Raw genomic sequence first — 21,182 nt, forward strand, 5'->3', positions numbered from 1 at the left:
TTCTTAACGAGTTAGTGCACATATACGCGCATTATATATCGGAGGACCAACACGGATTCATGCCAAAACGTTGAACGACGACTAACCTAACTTGCTTTACTTCCTATGTAGTTCGTCAAATAGAGAATGGTCAGCAAGTGGATGCTATATATACGGACCATCAAATCGCAATAGCTAAAAACGACATACTAGGCATGGATAGCGATCTGTTACACTGGCTGGGATCTTAAATCAGTGGTCGTAGCATGTCTGTAAAGATTGGTGACCATGTTTCGAAACCCTTCCCAGATTGTTCCGGTGTTCCCCAAGGAAGTCACCTCGGACCGTTTCTATTCCTACTGTACATGAATGATGTCAACTACATTCTAAACTGCCTCAAACTCTCTTATGCTGATGACCTGAAGCTGTTCTATAAGATTGAGCAGCCACAAGACGCGGTTTTTCTACAACAACAGCTAGAAACATTCGCTAAATGGTGTCGTAGTAATAGAATGTCACTAAACGTGTACGTGCGCGGTGATTTCGTTCGAACGCAGATGTTCTCTTTTTCAATTCGGTTACAGTCTGGAAGGTGAACAATTACAGCGAGAATCGACTATCAAGGACTTGGGCATCCTGATTGATACGAAAGTAACCTTCAAGGATTACATCGCACTCATTGTATTTAAAGCCTCTTCACAGCTGGGATTTCTTTTTCGTTTTGCCAAAAAGTTTAGGGATATCTACTGCCTGAAAGCTCTGTACTGCTCAATTGTGCGCCCCATCCTGGAATATTCATCGATCATCTGGTCTCCTTACTACCAGAATGAAATCCAACGAATTGAGGCAGTACAGCGAAAATTCGTCCGCTTTGCTCTACGTAATATTAGGTGGATGGATCCATTTAACCTGCCCAGTTACAAGAGCTTACGTTGCTTACTTATAAAACTGGAGTTGTTGAATGAGAGACGCAACGTAGCAAAGGCCTGCTTCATTGCCTACCTCCTGTAAGGCAACACTGATTGTTCTACTTTGCTCAGCACTTTAGACATTAATATACGTCGTCGCAGCCTTCGTACACACTCGTTCCTTTGTACCCCTGCTGCTAGAACGAATTATGGTTTGCATGAACCAATGCGGAGTATGTCTCGTCTCTTCAATAGGTGTTACCACGTTTTTAATTTTAATATGACGCGTGAAACAAATAAGTGTAGCTTTAGAAGTGTTCTGTGTTAATTTATGTTATTTTACTTGATCAACCATCGTCATTGGGGTGCAATGCTACCTGTTTACTAAATAAACAAATAAATAAACTAGAATAAATAAACGCCCGACTGACTATTGAGTCATGTTGACGGAGAAACTGTGTGAATAAACCGAAAGTCATCTCCAATTGAATACGATTGGGTATTTCTTCATAGTCCGCTGACTATCCTCAGTTGAATATGACTATCCTGAGCACTGGGTGACAGAAACCGAAAACAGGAATGATGGAAAGAATGGAAGGGAGAAGAGGAGATGAACGGAAAGGGGAGAGGAAAGAGATTTTGTTTGAGGCCAGAGATAAGAGCAGATCAGACGGAAAAGTTTAAGAAAATTAATTAACAGTGAATAGTGATGTGGAGAAAAAGGATTACGATAAAGAAGCTAGCCGTCGAGTTTTTCGTACTCTCGGAACACTCTGGTACACTCTTCGCTGCTCTTAGGTGTGTCTCCGGAATATAATCTCTGACCACACTCATTCTGGACCTTTGTTGAAACTCGAAATCATTCAACGCTGAACACTTAGGTCGATTGAAGAACTGCTAGAACAGGCAATGGATGTTCTTGGATGGCACTAGCGTTCCCAGTGGAACTTATGCCTTCTCAACGTAAGTATTACTTGCGTCATTTTTTTACTTAGTTGAGATTTCTATGCCGAAAAACACACCTTGAATGTATTATGGAGTGGCAAGCTCTAGAATACGCGCGACCACAGTGCAAGTCAGAGGAAATTCCTTTGACGAAAAATCTTCCGGGCAGAACGGGAATCGAACCCGAATCCCCGGCGTTATAATGTGTGACGCTAACCACTCGGTCAGGGGAGCACTTTAATGGATGTATTGATCCCAAAATTCATCTGGTATCACCAAGAACACCAAGGCCCGCTATTGCCCGCACATTAGGGTTTCTTATGAATAAATTAATAAAAATTAGGAAGGTGGTATCGACCGCATTGCTAACGCAAGACTACGGACTATTCGCATCCAATTCAATTATCACTTTCGGAATCAACATAAGAGGAAACTGTTAGTTAGGAAGTTGTAACGGTTGTAACTATATCGTAGCCTGATTAAAATGATTCTATTTTTTGCTGGATTGTCAGCATAGCAAAGATGCTCAAGCCCAACACAGTATAGTTCTAATCCTGAGAAGAAATCTCAATCGAAATAGATCACAAGAAACCAATTTGGTTGCATTTATGAAAGAAACCACCTACTTTGATAAAATTTGAATCAAAGAAGTCAGTCTGAGACGTTGGATGGATGGACATATTAGAGCTTGAGCTTGAGCTTGGGTAGACTGTACAATTCGTAGTTGCTCTTGGATGGATGGACATATTAGAGAGGCTTTAAACTTCTTCAGTTCATTCGTCTCTAGCCCTCAAAAGGGCACTTGTGGATAACTTAACTCCAACTCCTCTCCATGTCTGGAGAAAGATAGTTCATTCCCGCTCGACGCTCGTCAGCAAACGGTGTTCACTCAACAAACATTAAGCGAGAAGTGTGGAGTGATAAACGGACAAAACCGAATGCACTAGTTGCCCGTTATTGACGGTACGGGTAGGTATGCACACAAATGGGCATAAAAAATGTATGGACGAATGGAAATATTCCCGATTTTCATTAATTTTAACCGCTTCAGGGAATTGTAATGTATAGCATATTAAACAAATCTTAGAGAAATTACGATTCGATTGGTATCAAAATTCGTTCTTAGCGAAAATTAACGTTAACTTCATTTCATTATTACGCTCGCTAATTGTTTTCCGGTCTGAGACTATCTTAGAGAAGTTCTCAATTCAATGGTTCATGACGTTCTTTACCTTACTGTTCGACATGTCATATTGGCGAGATAACTTGGTTTCACGAAAAAAACAGTAAATATCCACGAACTTGAAGCACGGACTGATTGGGAAACTTGAAAAGAGAGAACAGGTTGAAGAATTCTCCAGAGCGTTCGACAAGGTTTGACACCTGATTGTTGTTGATGAAACTAATGCATAGGTCTTCCGGATAGGATAATCAAATGGACGCTGTCCTAGTTGACAAATCGTGAAGTACAAAGGCACTTGATACGATTGCATATAGGGTTAGTGGGGCAAAGTGGTCACCTGCTTATTTGGTAGTATAACTATTGACTGTAGTTGCCGTATTGATAGTCACCTTATGTTTGAAGAATTTAATGACTTTTGAGTCACCCTATACTTCAGTTGAGCTTTCGCATTTCAAAATACAAATAAAAACAGAAATTACTCTCTCGATAACCATTCGGCCGTAGTTCAGTGCGCATGGTACCTAAAGAAATTTTGTTTATTCAATCTGATATGTTGGACAAATCATCAGTTTGGACGACTGTTCACATATTCTAGAAGAGGTGAACAGATATTTTGTTTAATCTCAGCGATTAATTAGCACAGACATTATTTTCATGTTTGGGGGCAAAGTGTTCATAGGTGAATAACAACTTACAATTTTCTGTTCACTAAAGTTGATATACCTCATCACATTCTGCTCCTGAAGAAGATCCTTTTGTGGCTTTGACCCTGGATAAATAAGCCACTCCAACCAAACCAAGCCTCATTATGCGGAACGTTATGTGTTTCTTACTACGCTTTTGTATGCAAGAGAAAATTTAAATTGATTCTCTAGGTGAATAGGCCAAGCTTATTTCATGCATGTACCTACTATAACAAATATGATTTGAACAAATTTGGACAAAAAAAACGCATAAATCTATCCCATTTAGCTTGATATGGGCGGGTGACCACTTTGCCCCCACTAGGCGACCACTTTACCTCCAAGCAAAAAAAAAGTTCGATTTTTCACCTTTTTTTCTAATGATGGAAAATATACTATTTTGAATTTTTTATAGTAAAAGCCGTATGCTATCTTGAACAACAATGAGTTGAACTATAATAATCTTCGAGAAACGGGAATTAAATCGGTATGTGGGCGCTGGAAATGGGCATATTCCTTAGGGTGACCACTATGCTCCCACTTCCCCTACACTTTATACAATGTTGAAAATTTCACAAACCAATTTATTGTACCCAAGCTAGCGCGAAATACTCATTTATGATTCAGTTATGTTTTAATTGAATGGACAAATGAAATGATTGAATTCAATCCGCCGTTCGCCGCTTCACTTTCGTACCCTTTCGACACAAATCATGTTATCGCGAGCAGGCTGGAATCGTAATGATAATTCATAAGTGCTCTCCCGGTGGATCGATTCGGATAATTATTTTTCACCGCTTTGATCTTTTGAGAAATGATTCTGTTAATGGCATATTTTACAGCCTGGCGAATTTACAGTAAATTGAAAGAATTTCCTTGCAAGCCGTGAAAGTGGCATTGTCATTGTAAAACTCCGCATGTATAAATTGGAGTGAGATCAATATCTCACTTCGTTGAGTGTATATCGAAGCAAAGAACAAATTAACAGTTTGAGAACGAATCAAACATTCATTAGTGCAAAAAGAGACATGAACTATTCCACACATAAATATAGCCAACCGTACAAGAGCAAGTAAGGAGTTAGTAGAACAATAAACCACGAGAGCTGAGGGCTGTCTGGCAATATATATGCTGCTCGTACAATATTTACCTAATCCCTTCTGAATCTCCCACTCGAGAGCTCTGGTTGGCAGTCGCTTAAGCATATCACAGAACCGTTCACTATCGATTAATTTGATTCCATCCAGCATCTTTATGCCTGCTCCCCCATCGCCTTCATGGAATGCTTTGGAAATCTCATCTATTTTTTTCTCGAGAATACCACTCAATTGATGACTCTCGGCGATCCATTCCTCCCGATTCATCGTCCTGAGGGGGACAGAAAAGCAAAGGTAAACAAAATCTTAGAAAATGAAATGAACACGTTGGTAATCTCGAGAGTAACTGATAGATAGATTTGCTTAAAGCTCTGAATTGAGGATGTAATATCACCACGTGTGCCAAACAAAAGTTTAGAGTTCGATAAATTTAGAGGCTTTCCTAAAAAAAACTGTTTATCCAGATACTCACCTATATTGCGTTTGCAGCATAAAGTCACCTCCAGCGGGCTCCTCTCGGTACCATCTCCTGAGAAATTCGCACTCCTCCACCGATGAGCGCTTACCTATTGCCGTAAAAATGTCCGGCTCTAGCTTAGTCGGTAGTAAAAAATTTCCCAGACGTGATCCTAGCAGTGCCTTTAAATAAAGAACGGAAAGAAAAGAGCGAAGTTGATAAATAAACTCCTCGCCGCTGAAATATGTTCGATCCGTTTCGGACCGGATATTACGTAGACTCGACTGCTTTCCAAAACAGAGTACACACAATCATTTTCAGCGACTGCAAATACCAATAAAATAATGTAACCGGCAAGAGGAGGCGGGAGTGTAACGCTCGCGCGTGTTTATTTGCGTGGAGCATAAATCGTCGAAGGTCGTAGTCGTTGAGCGGTTCCTTTCAAGAGATCTTTTGCATGATTTCTACATTTCTCCACTAATCTCGCTTATCAGCGACGTAAAAAACGGCTTCTGTGCGGTTGGCATCGGTGAGTGGCATTGCGGTTTACGGTGGAATTATTTTAGTCCATGGTAATGAAGCAGCGTGATTTTCACGCAGCAACGCTCACAAACGGCACACAAGTAATCACGCTTGAATTTGACATTTAACCAAACCACATTCATCGAGGATTCTATTAATATGTAGGGAAACTGGGGAAAACCCCGGCCCCACAAGGGAAAGTATAGCTTTGTGAGATCTGAAGGTACATATTGTTATGTTTCCCTCACAGAGCCATTGTCTAGACTAATTTCCATGAGATATAAGAAATATCAGTGCTTCTGAACGGCAATTTTGCATGTAATAACGAGTGTTAAATAAAAAATGAGAATTTTTTCAATCACATATAAAAAAATTTTTTTTTTTTCATCGATTTCAGTATTTTTCATTAATAACATAATGTATTTTCTTCAAAAAAATGTCAGTGAATGTTTGAGTAAGGGCCGTGGTCTGCTGTTCGACGCAACTTTGTCGCGATGCTCTCACAAGAACGTTGTACGGCACTTACGTCCATTTTTCGGATACAATTCCGGATTCTTGTAGTCAGTTGCTTCGTGTCCTTGGCCCTCCAATTGTTTTTATACACTAGGGCACTGAGTGAGCCAAAGAAATCCTCTATTGGGCGGCACTGGGGCAAGTTTGTTGAGTTACGGTCTTTCGGCACGAACGGCATCTTTTTCTCCTCAATATACGCCAGCGTCTTCTTGGCGTAATGGGAAGACGCCTTGTCCGGCCAGTAGACGTACTTCCCATCCGCGTGATGCTCGTTCAGGAACGGCAGCAGGATTTTATCGAGGCACTCCTCTCGATAGATTTGTTGGTTGATTGCCAGACCGCTCGGCTTAAACCAAGGCTTTGAAATTCCCCGGTCGGAAATGGCGATGTACAACATAACCTTTTTTTCAAACTTGTGCTTGAACTTGTATTTCACTTCAGGTGGTGTGGATGACTTGTCGCTGGAGTAGTAATTATCATTTCCTGGAATATGCGTTTTGGACAGCGAAAAATAGCTTTCGTCGTCCAGAACGAAAGACGTCTCGCGGTATTTTTTGGTCATCCACCGACACTGTGATTTAACCGTCTTAATCTGCTCCTCCGTGTACTCCGGCGACCTCGTCTTCTTCCTGCAGCCGATTCCTTCCATCTTGAGGTTCCGATGGATCAATACGTGGGAGCAGCCATATTTCCGACCGGCGTCACGCAGGCTGATTGCGTCCTTGTTGTCAAACAGCTTCTTTAACGATGTCTTCCTCTGCTTCGTCATTATCGTCACCGGGCGACCACTTCCGACCTTCCGCTCTACGTTCAGGGAACCCAGGATACGATATACCGTACTGACAGGTACATTTTCTTCGTTAAAATGTGCCACCGTGAACTTTTTTCCTTGCTGGAAATGCGTTTCGTAAACCGTACAATGCGTTCGCGGAGCACTTGCTATTTCGACGCCATCTTTGCTTTGACTAAATTCAAACTAGCAAAACCAAACACGCCTACTGTTTCTAGGGAGCCCAAAGAGCAATTTTCTTGGAGAAAGAAAATTTTACGCTCTTTATTTGAGTTACTGAAAGGTATTGAAATTCTCATTTTTTATTTAACACCCGTTAGTCAATTTTCAAAGCTGGCATAAAAACAGGGTTCAACAACCAATGCGGGTGAATCCGGCACCCTCAATATTTCAATAAATATCCTTTTTATTTTGTCCAAAATATATATTTTATTAAGGCACATGTGGCGTTAGCCTGACGGGGCCGGGAGTCCAATATGTTGACAATTTATGTCATACAACTATGTTAGTAATATGTAACCGATTTCTCGCGGTTGGCTCGAGGTTAGTATTACAAAGATCTCATAATTGGGATGTTGCAGTCTCCAGTACTATGTATGTGTGGCCGACACGGGATACTTCCTATTGGGGTGTAACTGACCATTGATCAGCGACGCCCCCCTAGTTTGTACCTCATATCAATCGTGGTGCGTCTCTCTTGACTCGAGGAATCCAGAGTAGAATGGTCACTGGGCGGTACAATCTTCAGCTCGTGTAGAGTTGCCATGAGCGGTACAACCTTTGGCTCTTGTTGAATGATCAGTGGCCTGCACAACCTTCGACCTGTGTATCTGTAAAGAGTATATGTATGTATTGCCGCGACTAAGTAAAAGTTCATCGATTGGATAGGAAGTCATATCCTTCCAGGGATACAACGGAGGAAACATCATCAAACGTTGACATCGGCGTTTCTGAGGAACAGGTATAGATGAAGCAGAAGATCAAGATCACGACTATCTAAGATATCCCGGACGGGGATATCCGATTGTCTGCCTAGTGCCCTCAATGCTCTGGAAAGCTGAGAGCGGCAGCATGGAACCGGATACACAACCAGACAACATGCTCGATGTCGTGGTAGCCATCGCCACAATCACAAAGATTGTTTGCTGCGAGCCCAATGCAATAAAGATGCGCGTTTAGGTTGTAGTGATTGGACATAAGCCGAGGTACCACGCGAATGAAATCACGACCTACATTCAACCCCTTGAACCATGCATTCGTCGAGACCTTAGGGATAATCGTGTGTAGCCAACGACCGAACTCATCTTCACTCCACATGCGCTGCCAACTTACGAGCGTGTGCTGACGAGGAATGTGGAAAAATTCATTATATGCAATTTGCCTTTCAAAAAGTGTGCCTTCTGATGCGCCCACCTCAGCTAGCGAGTCCGCTTTCTCATTCCCCGGAATCGAGCAATGAGAGGGAACCCATGCTAAGGTAATCTTGAATAATTTTTCGACCAAAACACTCAAGAGATAAATATACTTGACAACAGCTGAACCAGTTTGCTTACTCCACTCAAAGGGTGACGGTCTTACCCCAATAACATACATTGTTAAGTAGACTATTTCCATTAATTTATTGCTTTAACTTAACTCAACTCGACAAACTGTAGAACATTCGTTGAAGCTGAGACATTGCAAGATTGCTACATAAAGATGAACCATGAACTGCAAAACTTAGACGAATGATTGAAATGGAAAAAAAAATCAAAAACCAAAAAGTTAAACATAAATAAAACAAAGTACATGGTAGTATCGACACACTATCTTGAAAACGAAGGTCTTAGTATAAGTATTGATGGGCAAATGGTGGAAAGAGCATCATCGATCAAATATCTTGGTGTTATTCTTGACGAAACGCTGTACTTCGACGAACATATAAACTATACTATAAAGAAGGCAGCTCAAAAATATGGAGTGCTTTGTAGAATTAATCGATTCCTGGTACTCATCGCTCCACATTTTGATTATTGTGCCTCTGTGCTATTTCCCGCAAATAAGAGGCAAAGGCAAAGAATGCAAATTGTGCAAAACAAGGCGATGCGCCTGATACTGAGATGTGATCGACTAACTCCACAGAGATTCATGCTTGAATGCCTGCAATGAATGTCAGTGGGACAGCGTAATAAATATTGCACGCTTACGTTCATATATAAGATGACTAACGGTATGACATCGAATTATCTACAAAACGCGATAACGTATGGAAGAGATATGCATCGATATAACACAAGACAAGCAAGTGACCTCAGAACCATGAACTTTCGAATGTCGTGTACCCAAAACTCACTTTTTTACAAAGGATATTTACTGTACAACACATTGCCCAATGAAGCAAAGACAGCAACTAGCCTTCGAACGTTCCGTAGTATTTGTAAATAGTTTTTGAAGTATGATTTAAACTTTTAACCCGGCATAAAATCAATGTTAACCATTGTTAGTATGTAAGATGACGGAGTTATAACGGACATTTGTGTTTCTTATCTTATGACTATGATGATGATGGTACCGTATATGTTTGTTTAATTTTACAATTTTTTTCTCCATTAGTTGTAAACTTGAATTTAATTTAAACAATAGTTTGAGCCCGCGTGTTAAAAATGATTGCAGTTAGAAAAGCATGAGATTGAACATAAGCAAAAGCAGTTTTCCGCGAATAAAACAAAAGCTTTCCAAGGTGTTTAATGTGGAATCCGGAGTGAAGCTAGGGATAGCTCAACCGGAATACTTGTAAACTCATCATCTCAAAAGATAATTATAACAAGATTTTTCTGTGCTGTGGCAGATCTCATTGCAGATTCAGGTTGACGCGTTATACCCTGGGTCAGATGTAGGGTCTGTAGTGTCGGCTGGAATTAGGCTTAGGTTTGCTCAGCTGTCTGGCCTCGAAAATGATCGCTTAATAGATCGTTGTCGGGTATCTAGTAAAGCGGGAATGCCTTCGTCAATTCAAGGCTAATGCTGACATAGGTATTGGGTTCAATTCCTGATCGGTCAAAGATTTTTATCGGATTGGAAACTTTCTTGACATGCCTTGGGATAAGTGATGGGCCTGAAGTATCGGCTAGAATTAGGCTTGGGTATGCTCAGCTGCTCGAACTCGGGAACGATAGTATCGTGGCCGGGGATCTGATAAAGCGGGAATCCCCTTGTAAATTCTTGGCTCATACTGACATAGGTATTGGGTTCAATTCCCGATCGGTCTAAGGTCTTCCCGGGTTGGAAATTCTCTCGACACGCCATGGAATAAATACGTACAGATGATGATTTAAGTTGTTCTTTCGATTACCAATCTTGGCATGTGATATAACAAGTCCGTTTTTTTATTATTCAATATGCTAACTGGTTAGATTTATATTAAAATAACTTTCGTTATAACTACAATTATCAGAAAAAAAACCCGTTCTGCTCAAACTTTTGTAAGGGGACCATCATCATGATTTCATATAACGAGTAAATTATTGTCTGTGTGTGTTGTTGTTTGTTCTATTTCTTATTTTATTCATTTTATCTTAAGACTATGATGTTGATGGTATTGATTGGTTTTGTTTTAATTTCATTTTAGTTTTTAAATTAAAATTAAACAATAAAATAATTGTGAAGTCTGCAATAGTTTGAGTCCGCGCGCGTTGATAAACATAGAAAGACTTGAGATCGAACATAAGCAAAATCAGTTTTCCGCAAATAAAATAAAAGCATTCCAAGGTGTTTAATGTGGTAACCGGAGCGAAGCTAGGGATAGCTCGATCGGAATACTTGTAAATTCATCTTCTCAACAGATAATTATAACAAGATTTTCCTGTGTTGGGGCAGATCTCATTGCAGATTCAGGTTGACACGTTACTCCCTAGGTTGAATGTAGGGCCTGAAGTATCGGCTGAAATTAGGATTAGGTTGGCTATGATGTCTGGCCTCGAAAATGATCGCTTAATAGATCGTTGTCAGGTATCTAGTAAAGCGGGAATGCCTTCGTTAATTCGAGGCTAATGCTGACATAAGTATTGGGTTCAATTCCTGATCGGTCAAAGATTTTTTCGGATTGGAAACTTTCTTGACATGCCTTGCGATAAGTAATGAAGTATCGGCTAGAATTAGGCTTGGGTATGCTCAGCTACTCGAACTCGGAAACGCTAGTACCGTGGCCGGGGATCTGATAAAGCGGGAATCCCCTTGTAAATTCTTGGCTAATATTGACATAGGTATTGGGTTCGATTCCCGATCGGTCTAGGGTCTTCCAGGGTTGGAAATTCTCTGGACATGCCATGGAATGAATATGTTTAGATAATGGCTTAAATTGTTCTTTCGTTTAGTAATCTATGTCTGCGAGATAACCAGTCCGTTTTCTTTTAATTTGCTCACTGGTTAGATGATGAAAAAATATAAATACCGTAATATAAAGGGTGTGTCACATTAAATTGCATCACGGATAAAACGCTGTAGAAAAAGGTTTTTTCACCTCGTTCAAGAATAAAAGCTTAAATTCCACTACCGAAAAATCACATCCGGTTGCACATCATCGGCACTCACGTTTGTTTTGATTAATATTTTAACATTCGACGAATCACGGTGAGTTGGGGTTGACTTAAAATATCTTATATAATAAATACTAACATATCGTTAACGTTCCCTGTGGAACTTTTGCCGTCTCAACGTTTGCATTAACTAGCGTCATTTATTAATACTTAGTTGAGATTTCTTAAGCCAAATAACACGCCTTGAATGTATTCCAAGGGGCAAGCTCTTGAATACGCGTAACCACAGTGCAAGTCGAGGAAAATTTCTTTGACGAAAAATCAAAGAACGGGAATTGAATCCGAACACCCGGCATGATAACGTGAGACGCTAACCGCTCGGCCACGGGTGCACCCAATACTAAATACTAACATGTACAGTGTTCGAAAACATAGTTAATTAGAGTTTCCTAGTAGAATTTTTCTTCCCAGTGAATTGCATCGGTAATGCTGAGATTCTAAAACAGCCACTTAACATCTTCGTGCGAATGGCGTGGAATGTTTTTGAAGCCATCGGAGTGTTCGGTATCATCATTCTCACGCAAGCGATCGTCAATAAGCTTCGAACATAGGCTGCATGGTGTTATATTGGATCGTATCATCGCCATCAAAGAACTCGGAGTTATGCCGAACTACAAACTTACCTATCGCGACCACGTCTCCAACATCATCCCTTAAGCGTCTAGAACACATGGTTTCATTTTCCGCGTCACAAGGAAATTCAAGAACGTTCATTGTACCAATGTTCTCTATTGTTCATTGGTCCGCCCGTTTCTCGAATATACTTATGTGGTGTAGTCACCCTATTGCCGGAATAATTTTCAGCGAATTGAGTCAAAACAATGGAAATTCGTTCGATTCGCCTAACGAAATTTGCAGTGGAATGATCCAATAACCCTCCCTAGCCACGAGGATCGCTGCAATCTGATAGGGCTGCAATCATCAGCTTCACGGATAATTTTTTGTTACTGCCAATGTTACTTCAGACATGATGACTTCGAATATCGATTGTCTATAGCTCCTTCGGTTGATTAGTTTCAACATTGTTCGCTGTAATTTACGATCTCAGAACTTCAACAAGAACTAATTACGAGTATAATGAACCTGTCACTCGCGTGTACCGCGTGTTTAACCGTTGTAACTAGTTCTTGTTTAGATTTCCATATTTCTCGTTCATCCCTCAAAAAACTGTATTTTGTAGCGTTCATGTATTTTGTTAAATTTACTGCACTTTTGAATGCGTGTATTTTTTAAACCCTTGTTTTTCAACAGGAACACTTTCTAGTAATGAAACAAAGGTAATAAATTTATGTTCCATTCTCTATTAACGTTTTCATTAAAAAAATTGACTTTTTTCGGGTGGTGATAAAAAACTAAGTCAGACAATTGAGTTTGATAAATTTCCCATGGAAAGTAATGATATTAGCTTACTTGCAAAAAAAAATCTACGTCCTTGCGAGCGACTATCCGATACTTAACCGGAACATTCGCCATGGCGGACGAAAACATGCGTGTAGGCATGTTTTTGAGTTCTTTCTTCGTTTTATTTATCAATTCAATTCTCAGTTTTTGCGACAAAATTGTTGGAGTAGATCTTACGCTTCAGGTTTGCCCAGAAATTCTCGATAGAACGCAGTTGGGGAACGTTGGGCTCGCCAACTTGGGTACCACATCGATATTCAGCCGCTCCATCTCCTCTAACGATCGCTTCGAGTAGTGAGCCGACGCCAGATCCGGCCAGAACAGCACGTCTTTGCCTTTATGGTATTTCTTGATGACCGACGCAACTTCCGGCAGGCACTTCGTACTATAAATTTCCCCATTCGCATCCCCTTTTCGCTGATTGTCAGCCACAGCAGCATCTTCTTGGGGAACTGGTGTGAGAAATAATCTTTGCTTCGGAGCTCACCTCCTTCGTGGGGGAAGTAAAATACGAGGTGCCCTGCCAGTCGTTGCCATCCAGGGTGAGATAGATCCCGTCGTCCATCACCACCGCCACGTCACGAAATCGACCGAGAAATCGACCGAGAAATCGACTTGAACATATTACTCAGCCGCTGCCGCTACGTCATTGCCTACAGTTCCGAGACCAGTGGACGGGACCTCTGCTTCCTGACATGTATGTCCATGTTCACTGTTTGGCCGGTTGCACCGAGCTTCCGGCCAAGCGCACGCAGCGATGTAGCCACTTTTCCCTCGGTCTTCCTCTTTAGCATCCTTTGGAGTCCAGGATCACCAGACGTGATTTGGTGAAAAGGTTCACTGCAACGCACAGTAAAGTTCAGCGAATCTGAATGCGAGAATTTCTCATACATTTGTGTAGATCGCAAGACGTTTTTACACTAGTCGACAACGACTGTGGCGTATATTGTTCAAATATGTACTAAGTCAATATGCAACACATATCGTACGTCAACTGCTGTAGTGTCTCGGGTACAAGCGCTCACATTTTTTTCCAATAACAGTATCAACGAATGTATTAAGGGTTAAAAATAAGCTTAGGTATAGCAATTTGTTGTAGATTCGTTCCTTCACAAACAACCCATGCATTGTCAACTTGCATACTAGATTTATCGTTTTATCAGTTCCGGTGAATTTCTGCTCTATGAATCGGCAATTATTCGTTATTTTTATCGAAGTTTAATCGAGCAAAATAATCGTTATCATCACATTTAAATACCAGAAAAAGCATCCCACCAGCAATGCACGGTACGGTGTTTCTTTTAGGACACAGTTCCCAGAATAAAAACAGTTCATCTTTCCCATCGTATTAGCCTGCCGGAAAAACTGTCATGCCGTGATGAATACAGATTTGTACGTTACTGGCAATTTAATATATTTTTCATCTATCCCAAGCCCCGAACGACGATTCTCTGTCAGCGCAATTCAGCCGAAAACGAGACGCATCCCAACCGTTTTACGACCCGTCGGATATCGGAAGGTTTATTGTTTTAATACACCCAAACCAAATATTGCTATCGCCCAGCCCAGCCTCATAATCGGATCTCAAATCTGGTAAACAAGTGGTCTCGTGGCTGTCACCACAGTGTGGATACGTTGATCTCCTTCCCCGTAATAATGGAATCATGAGAGGGGTAACGGGATGTGTCATTCTGTGTCTTGTAATCGCCCTCGCGTTTGGCGATTTCCGTCATCAGCAGAAGAGTGGGACGGTGTCTTCTCCACCATTCACAAATTGTGAATCAACCACAAATTGCAATTCGATTATAATCAGGGGCGTATAATTGAGATATTTCAGGATTAGGCTCAAAGGATAATTTGATATTTTGGGAGTTTCGATACGTACTGAGGGCGGTATTTTTGGAATGTTATACCAAACCAAAGAGGGTTTTCCCCTGACTGACTCGGTTTTAAAATAAACGCTCCTGGAATGATAACACAATTTACGGAAATAAACCTCGTGTGAAGCTAAATATTGATTTGGATTCGCTCAGCGTTCATTACGCTAAATGAAAGGGATGATAGGTGTGATACGCACCTACTGGAGAAAATGGCCAACTTGAATTCCTTGGGAACCAGCAAGCAGCTACTATACAAGTTTGATAGTCATAACGTGCTTTAAAGACAAAAAAAAATTGTAATGGGTTGTATCTAGGACACGACTGAGTTTTCGACGTAGAACTACGGAATTATATTATTCAATCCACTTGTTTATCACTTCGGATATTATTTTAGAATGCATCGAAATTTTTGTAATATCTTTTTACCTTTTTAATTTTTTATTACTTCAGTAGATTCGAAAGAGTCGAGTAAAGTCGAAAGCTACCAGCACTTCTCGTTTATTTGGTTCAATTCGCATCAGACTTTCTTCTTTCCACTCAGATATCGATCACAAACTAATCACCCTTTTGCTCCTACATTCCACATGAGATGTGATCAAACCCCACAACATGCTACAGTAAGGTTACCCTGCTGGAATTTGAATTTCGTATGCTGTTCTTCTTTGTCGTAGCAGCATACGAGATATTTTTTGTGTTTTCATTCTATTCTATTTTTGGTTTCTGCCTCAAGCTCTGAGAAGGACCCTTGTGGAAAGAAACTCTATTCCATACTCCTCCTTCACCTGACAAGAAAACTCGCTCGACGCTCTGCGGCAACCATGTTTCTTCGATGAGCACCCAACGAGAAGTGGTGTGGCTTCAAATCGCGGATGGCTTATTTAAACCAAATACGTTGAAAACGGGCAGAAACGAATGCATCAGTTGCTCGTTATTGACAGCTCTGTTCGGGAATGCACACAAATCGGCAGAACAAATGTATGGGAAAATGAGAATGCTTCCAGTTTTCATTAAATTAAACTGTGTTGGTATTAGTGGCTTGTGCTATATAGTATTCAAACGAATCTTAGAGAATTTCCGTTTTCATTGGTGTGCAAAGTATCAGGATTTGTTCGCTGTGAAAATAGTTATTAACGTTAACTTCATTTCACAAAAACGTGACCTGTTTTCTGATTTGGCACCCTTCCTGGAAGACGTCAAAATACATTTTGAACCTGTTTACGTTGTATTTTTTACATTATTTATGTAAGCTTTCCATTAATAAATCTGATTCAGAGACAATAGCTGTAGACCGGATGCATTGAGTTGACTGTATCAAATGGATAAAATGGTATGAGAGGATGCATTTTCTTCTCAATTCGATATTATTTGCTTCGGGTAATATTCTCATGAGGGAAATAGCTTGTTTGCCAGGGATGCTGGGTGACTTTTTCAGATGTAATGCGAACAAATGTCTTAACATGTTAAGCTTTTGAACGAACATATGATACTTGTTACTCCTATTGTCTAGCATTTTATTTCGCGAAGTTCGATTGAAATATTTCCTTTAGTAACTCGATATGCGGACGCACTATACTTTTCAGCATAACTTAAATCCATAAAATATCGTGCGTCTGCATCAAACAGAGACATGAAGCGTTTTGTGCTTTTCATAAATGTTGTTTGGCGTGGTCGTTGAAATCAAAAAGACACTTGTCACATGAAAACAAAATGGTATTGTCCCATCCTGCTATTATAGTATTGAAACCTTGACGTTCTCCCTTTTTTCAAAGAATGGCGTTACGAGAACTTTGTGCGTGTAGTTTTAAATGCAGAGTGATATTGTAGAAGCATAGAGCTTTAAATTAACATAAAACACGAATAAATAGTTTTTTTATAATTCGTTTATTTTTTCAGGCTCAGTTACTTAAGTTTTAAGGAGCAGAATTTTTACTAACCATATAATCAAGGATAATTGTTTATATCTATAATAATGAAAATATAGTTATTACTATAGATATAAACAATTCTCCATGATTCTATGGTTACTAAGGTAGAATAGGATTGGGCGATCTTGGATAGATATTTAGAAAATCGATCTTTTCTTCTCCGATTTTCGGTTTTCTACTCCAAAAAATCAAGAAAATCTTTTTTCGATCTTTCTGATTTTTGATAGTAGAAAAAAAAATGTAAATTTGTTTTTCAGTAAACATTGATTTTAATCTCATCAAAAACCACTTGACAAATTTCATAAACATTGGATTCCTTTCAAGGTTTTCAAATTAGTGTTCGTAGTGTTCGCTTAAAAGAAGCAATCTTGTAAGTTAGGTCATTACAAAACAAGAGGTCACAAGTTATATTCACACCATAACATTCACTAGGCTGACAGTGAGAATTGTGGCGAAATTGGATGGTTTCATCAGGTGCAGCTGAAGCCTTCTTTTCTAGAACTGGGACTGCTACCAAGATTTCGACTGAATGCATGACGTATGGCACGGTTAGATTTTATAGAAGTCAGCAGAGTTCTGGATGAATATCAGTTGTTGTATTTCTAATAATAAATATTAATTAATTCATTTAATGAAATGATCCTATGACGGTACAAGATGAATGTCTTGCGACGAATTCCAATGTAAAATGTTTATTTCTTGTTTAAAAGAAAAATGTAGGATGGGCTGAGCCTAGGACACAGACGAAAGTTTCACGTAAGGCTGTAATGGTTCGGAATTGAATTTTTTTCATGGTTCAGAAATATGTTATTTTAATTCTTTTGAAACTCCAAATGGTGACCATGAAAAGGGCCGTTTGTTATATGTACTCTTGACCGTCAAACGGGTTGTAACGAACAAAAAACAAAACTTGAATTTTGGCTTGAACTGTTTAATTGAAAATCTTCTATATATATAAAAATGAATTTCTGTCTGTCTGTCTGTCTGTCTGTCTGTCTGATTTTTATGGACTCGGAAACTACTGCCATGCAAATGAAACACAAATTTTTGCATAACTCGAGAATTAATCAAGCAAATGGAATAACATTTGGCATGTGGAAATTTTAGGGTGTAATAAATGTTTCTATGGTGGTTAGACACTCCACCCCCGTCTCTAAGGGGGGCTGCCATACAAATGAAACACAAATTTCTGTATTACTCGAGAATTAATCAAGCAAATGGAACGAAAGTTGGCATGTGGATGTTTTAGGGTGCAATAAATGTTTCTATGGTGATTAGACACTCCACCCCCCCTCTCCAAGGGGGGGGGGGAGCTGCCATACAAATGAAAAACAAATTTCTTCATAACTCGAAATCTAACCAAGCAAATGGAGCCAAATTTGGCATTTGAAGATTTTACGGGGGCACGAAACGTTTCTATGGTGAATGGACACTCCTCCCCCCTCTCTAAGGGGTGAAGAGGGGAAGGGTCTGTCCTTTTTCTATCATATTTTCTGTATCATACTTTTATTCCATGTAACGGAGAAACATGTTATTTGCAAGTGTTTGAAAAATATTGAACGAGAATTGTGTCTGAAAATAATCTGATATTATAATGATGAGTTTTGGTAGAAATACTAGGATTTTTTAGTAAAAGGTAAATTCAACGGGGTCGATTAGAAAATCAATCAATGAACAGTTCTGCGATTGGACTCATGAATTTGCTCTTAGTAAGAAAACGTGAATGTTTGAAGGTAATGATTTTTTTTTTATTGCTATTGATAACAAAAAACAAATTTGGGCGAGACGAAGTTTGCCGGGTCAGCTAGTGATTAATAAATATCAGTGTGACACATAACAGGGTGGAATAGTAGACGAAGTATATTGGATCGATAAACGAAAGAAATGTAGTCATTGATTGAATTGAATACGAAGTTTATGAGGAAGAAACAAAGAAATGTTGGAAATATTAGGTTGGGGAAAAAGTTATCCATTATTTGATCATACAATGATATCGATCATACAATTTCATGTTTAGGATCGTTGGAAATGTGACATTTTACGCAAAAAAAACTTTTTTTTGCTGTTTTCTGTTTATTCCAGTTCCAACGGAGGTCAACAAAGAGAAAATTCGGTACATTTTAAATTTTTTCTTTTATAAATGCGAAAATGCAAGCCAGGCAGCTAAAATTGTGAATGGTGTTTATGGTGCCGATACTGCAACAGTAAAATACGTGCAATTTAATTTATTTTTGTTAAAGTTTTAATTTTTTTTGTATTTAAAAAAACTTTTTTTATTTTTGTTTAGTGCAATACACTAAATTACTGTCAACAAATGGACCGTATGAAGCTAGCGATTGACCAGAAACGTCCAAAATTGACCAACAGAAAAGGTGTTGTGTTCCATCAGGACAACGCAAGGCTACACACAGTGTTGCCACATTTTCATTTGCACAAAAAGGGATAAAAATTGGTCTCATCTATACTTTTTCTTCGAAAAATCTGTACCATCGAAAATATTCATCGTAGAGAAAAATATGTTTTATTAGCATGAACAAATTCTTTTATTTGCTACAAAATATTCTATTTACTCACTAACTTTATATACTCGCTATAAATACGACATTTATCATTCAATAAAATTTTCGAGCTGCCGCTACGAAGTTTAATCAAATCTTTTGATCTTAAAATTGTATTTATCGTGTCGTTGCTGAACCAATTTCGAATTTAACAAATATTCCTATTTTGATTATATTCAGAAAGAAATCGCTCGACATCTATCGAGTGGTGAGGCATAGTGAACATGTTAGAAACAAGAAAATGCGAGTAGACCATCAATTTTTTTTAGGCATCCAATTTATGTCCAGCAATCTTACACAAGTTCGCTTTCTACAACTGTGATTCTTTTCCGGAGCAATTTTACTTTTAGGGTGCGGATTTCGTTCTCCAGATTTTGTAAATGTCCATCGTATAACCCCGAAACACTTCGTTTTATTTCGTTCTCATTCAGTTCAATTCAATTTCATACACGGAAAAATTTGTACCAATCTGTACCCTATGACGAAAATCTGTAATCTGTACCGTAGAATCTGTACCAAAAATATCGAAAAAAATATGTACCTTTCCAGATAAATCTGTACGTGTGGCAACACTGGCCACACAATTCCGAGAGCTTGATTGGGATGTTTTAATGCATCCACCATATAGTATTGCAAAATTTTCAGAGTGAAAAGAAATTGGGATCAAGAGAAGATTTATAAAAATTTCACCATAAAATAATGGATTACTTTTTCCCCAACCTAATACTTACGATTTCGTGATATTTTGAGGCAGAAAATCATCAATCATATATATATTTAATGGATAGCTATGGTATTGTGCGTTCTTTCCATTGTTATATTCTTATTATAAGTCTAATTCTATGTCATCTAGAATAGTGGCTTTTTCGGTGAAATAATGTTCGTTTGCAGACTATATTTCACGTCACACACACTGACACTGTGGGCCATGACAATATTACTTTGGTATCGTTGAAATGATGATTTTCTATGGAATTGCAGCCATCTACATCATCGTTATCACTACATATTGACTGGATGTCTAATTTGTTGAATAGAACGAATTACTGCACACTATTTTGTGTTGCGTACAACACTAACGGGAACCAAGCCGAAAGAAAGAATGCATGATACATGATTTATCTTTTCATTCCCTCGCAAAACATACAGTGATGCTTCTGAATCCGGACGCTTTTTAATCCGGTCACTTTTTCATTACATTCAATACCATGCCAAAACCATGACATTTTTTGCATGTTGAAAGCATGTGACTAATAGTTACTATTGTGTCAATTTAGCTCAGTGTCAATTATAGTACCTACCTGTTAAAAAAATATTAAAACCCAAAAAGCAATGTGAATTTTACAAACCCATGTCCGGAATAAAAAGCACATTCATAAAATGATTTTAAATCCGGACGGTCATTTAATTTTCTCATTGGAGGAGTTGCACGATCCGGGAAACTGCAAATCTCTTCGGTATGGGCCACGTCAGATTTCCATCATCTACAGTTAGTTGTTTCATTACATGTCCCACGTTTTTTTAGTCTCATCAATGCCCTAGAAAGGAGTGTGATAACTACTACCTGCTATTTGCCCAATTATTTTCTAGCTTTTAGTAAATCATCTGCATTATTATTATGTTTAATCATAATAAAACCGTTGAACATAATAAGTGTTTTTTACTTATTTTATTCCATACTTTTTAGTACATTATCCGTATCATTAGTATATTCCTCTACAATAAAACCATTCAACAATTTCTTTAAAATTTTGTATTTGTATTTTT

At 39.0% G+C, this 21,182-nt stretch overlaps 1 protein-coding gene across 6 annotated transcripts in view; it reads right to left on the minus strand.

The window, feature by feature from the left end:
- LOC129765694 (protein qui-1) overlaps positions 1-21,182 on the minus strand; it is a 206,995-nt gene that overhangs the window by 92,918 nt on the left and 92,895 nt on the right. For all 6 annotated transcript variants that reach the window (XM_055766108.1, XM_055766112.1, XM_055766111.1 and 3 more), the window contains exons 5-6: positions 5,268-5,434; positions 4,849-5,066 (exon numbers count right to left, since the gene is read on the minus strand). In XM_055766108.1, the coding sequence (XP_055622083.1) occupies positions 4,849-5,066; positions 5,268-5,434 (385 nt within the window). The remainder of the gene's footprint in view (positions 1-4,848; positions 5,067-5,267; positions 5,435-21,182) is intronic.

The sequence above is a fragment of the Toxorhynchites rutilus genome, chromosome 2 (assembly GCF_029784135.1).
Source record: "Toxorhynchites rutilus septentrionalis strain SRP chromosome 2, ASM2978413v1, whole genome shotgun sequence".
In the NCBI taxonomy this organism is placed as follows: Eukaryota; Metazoa; Arthropoda; class Insecta; order Diptera; family Culicidae; genus Toxorhynchites; species Toxorhynchites rutilus.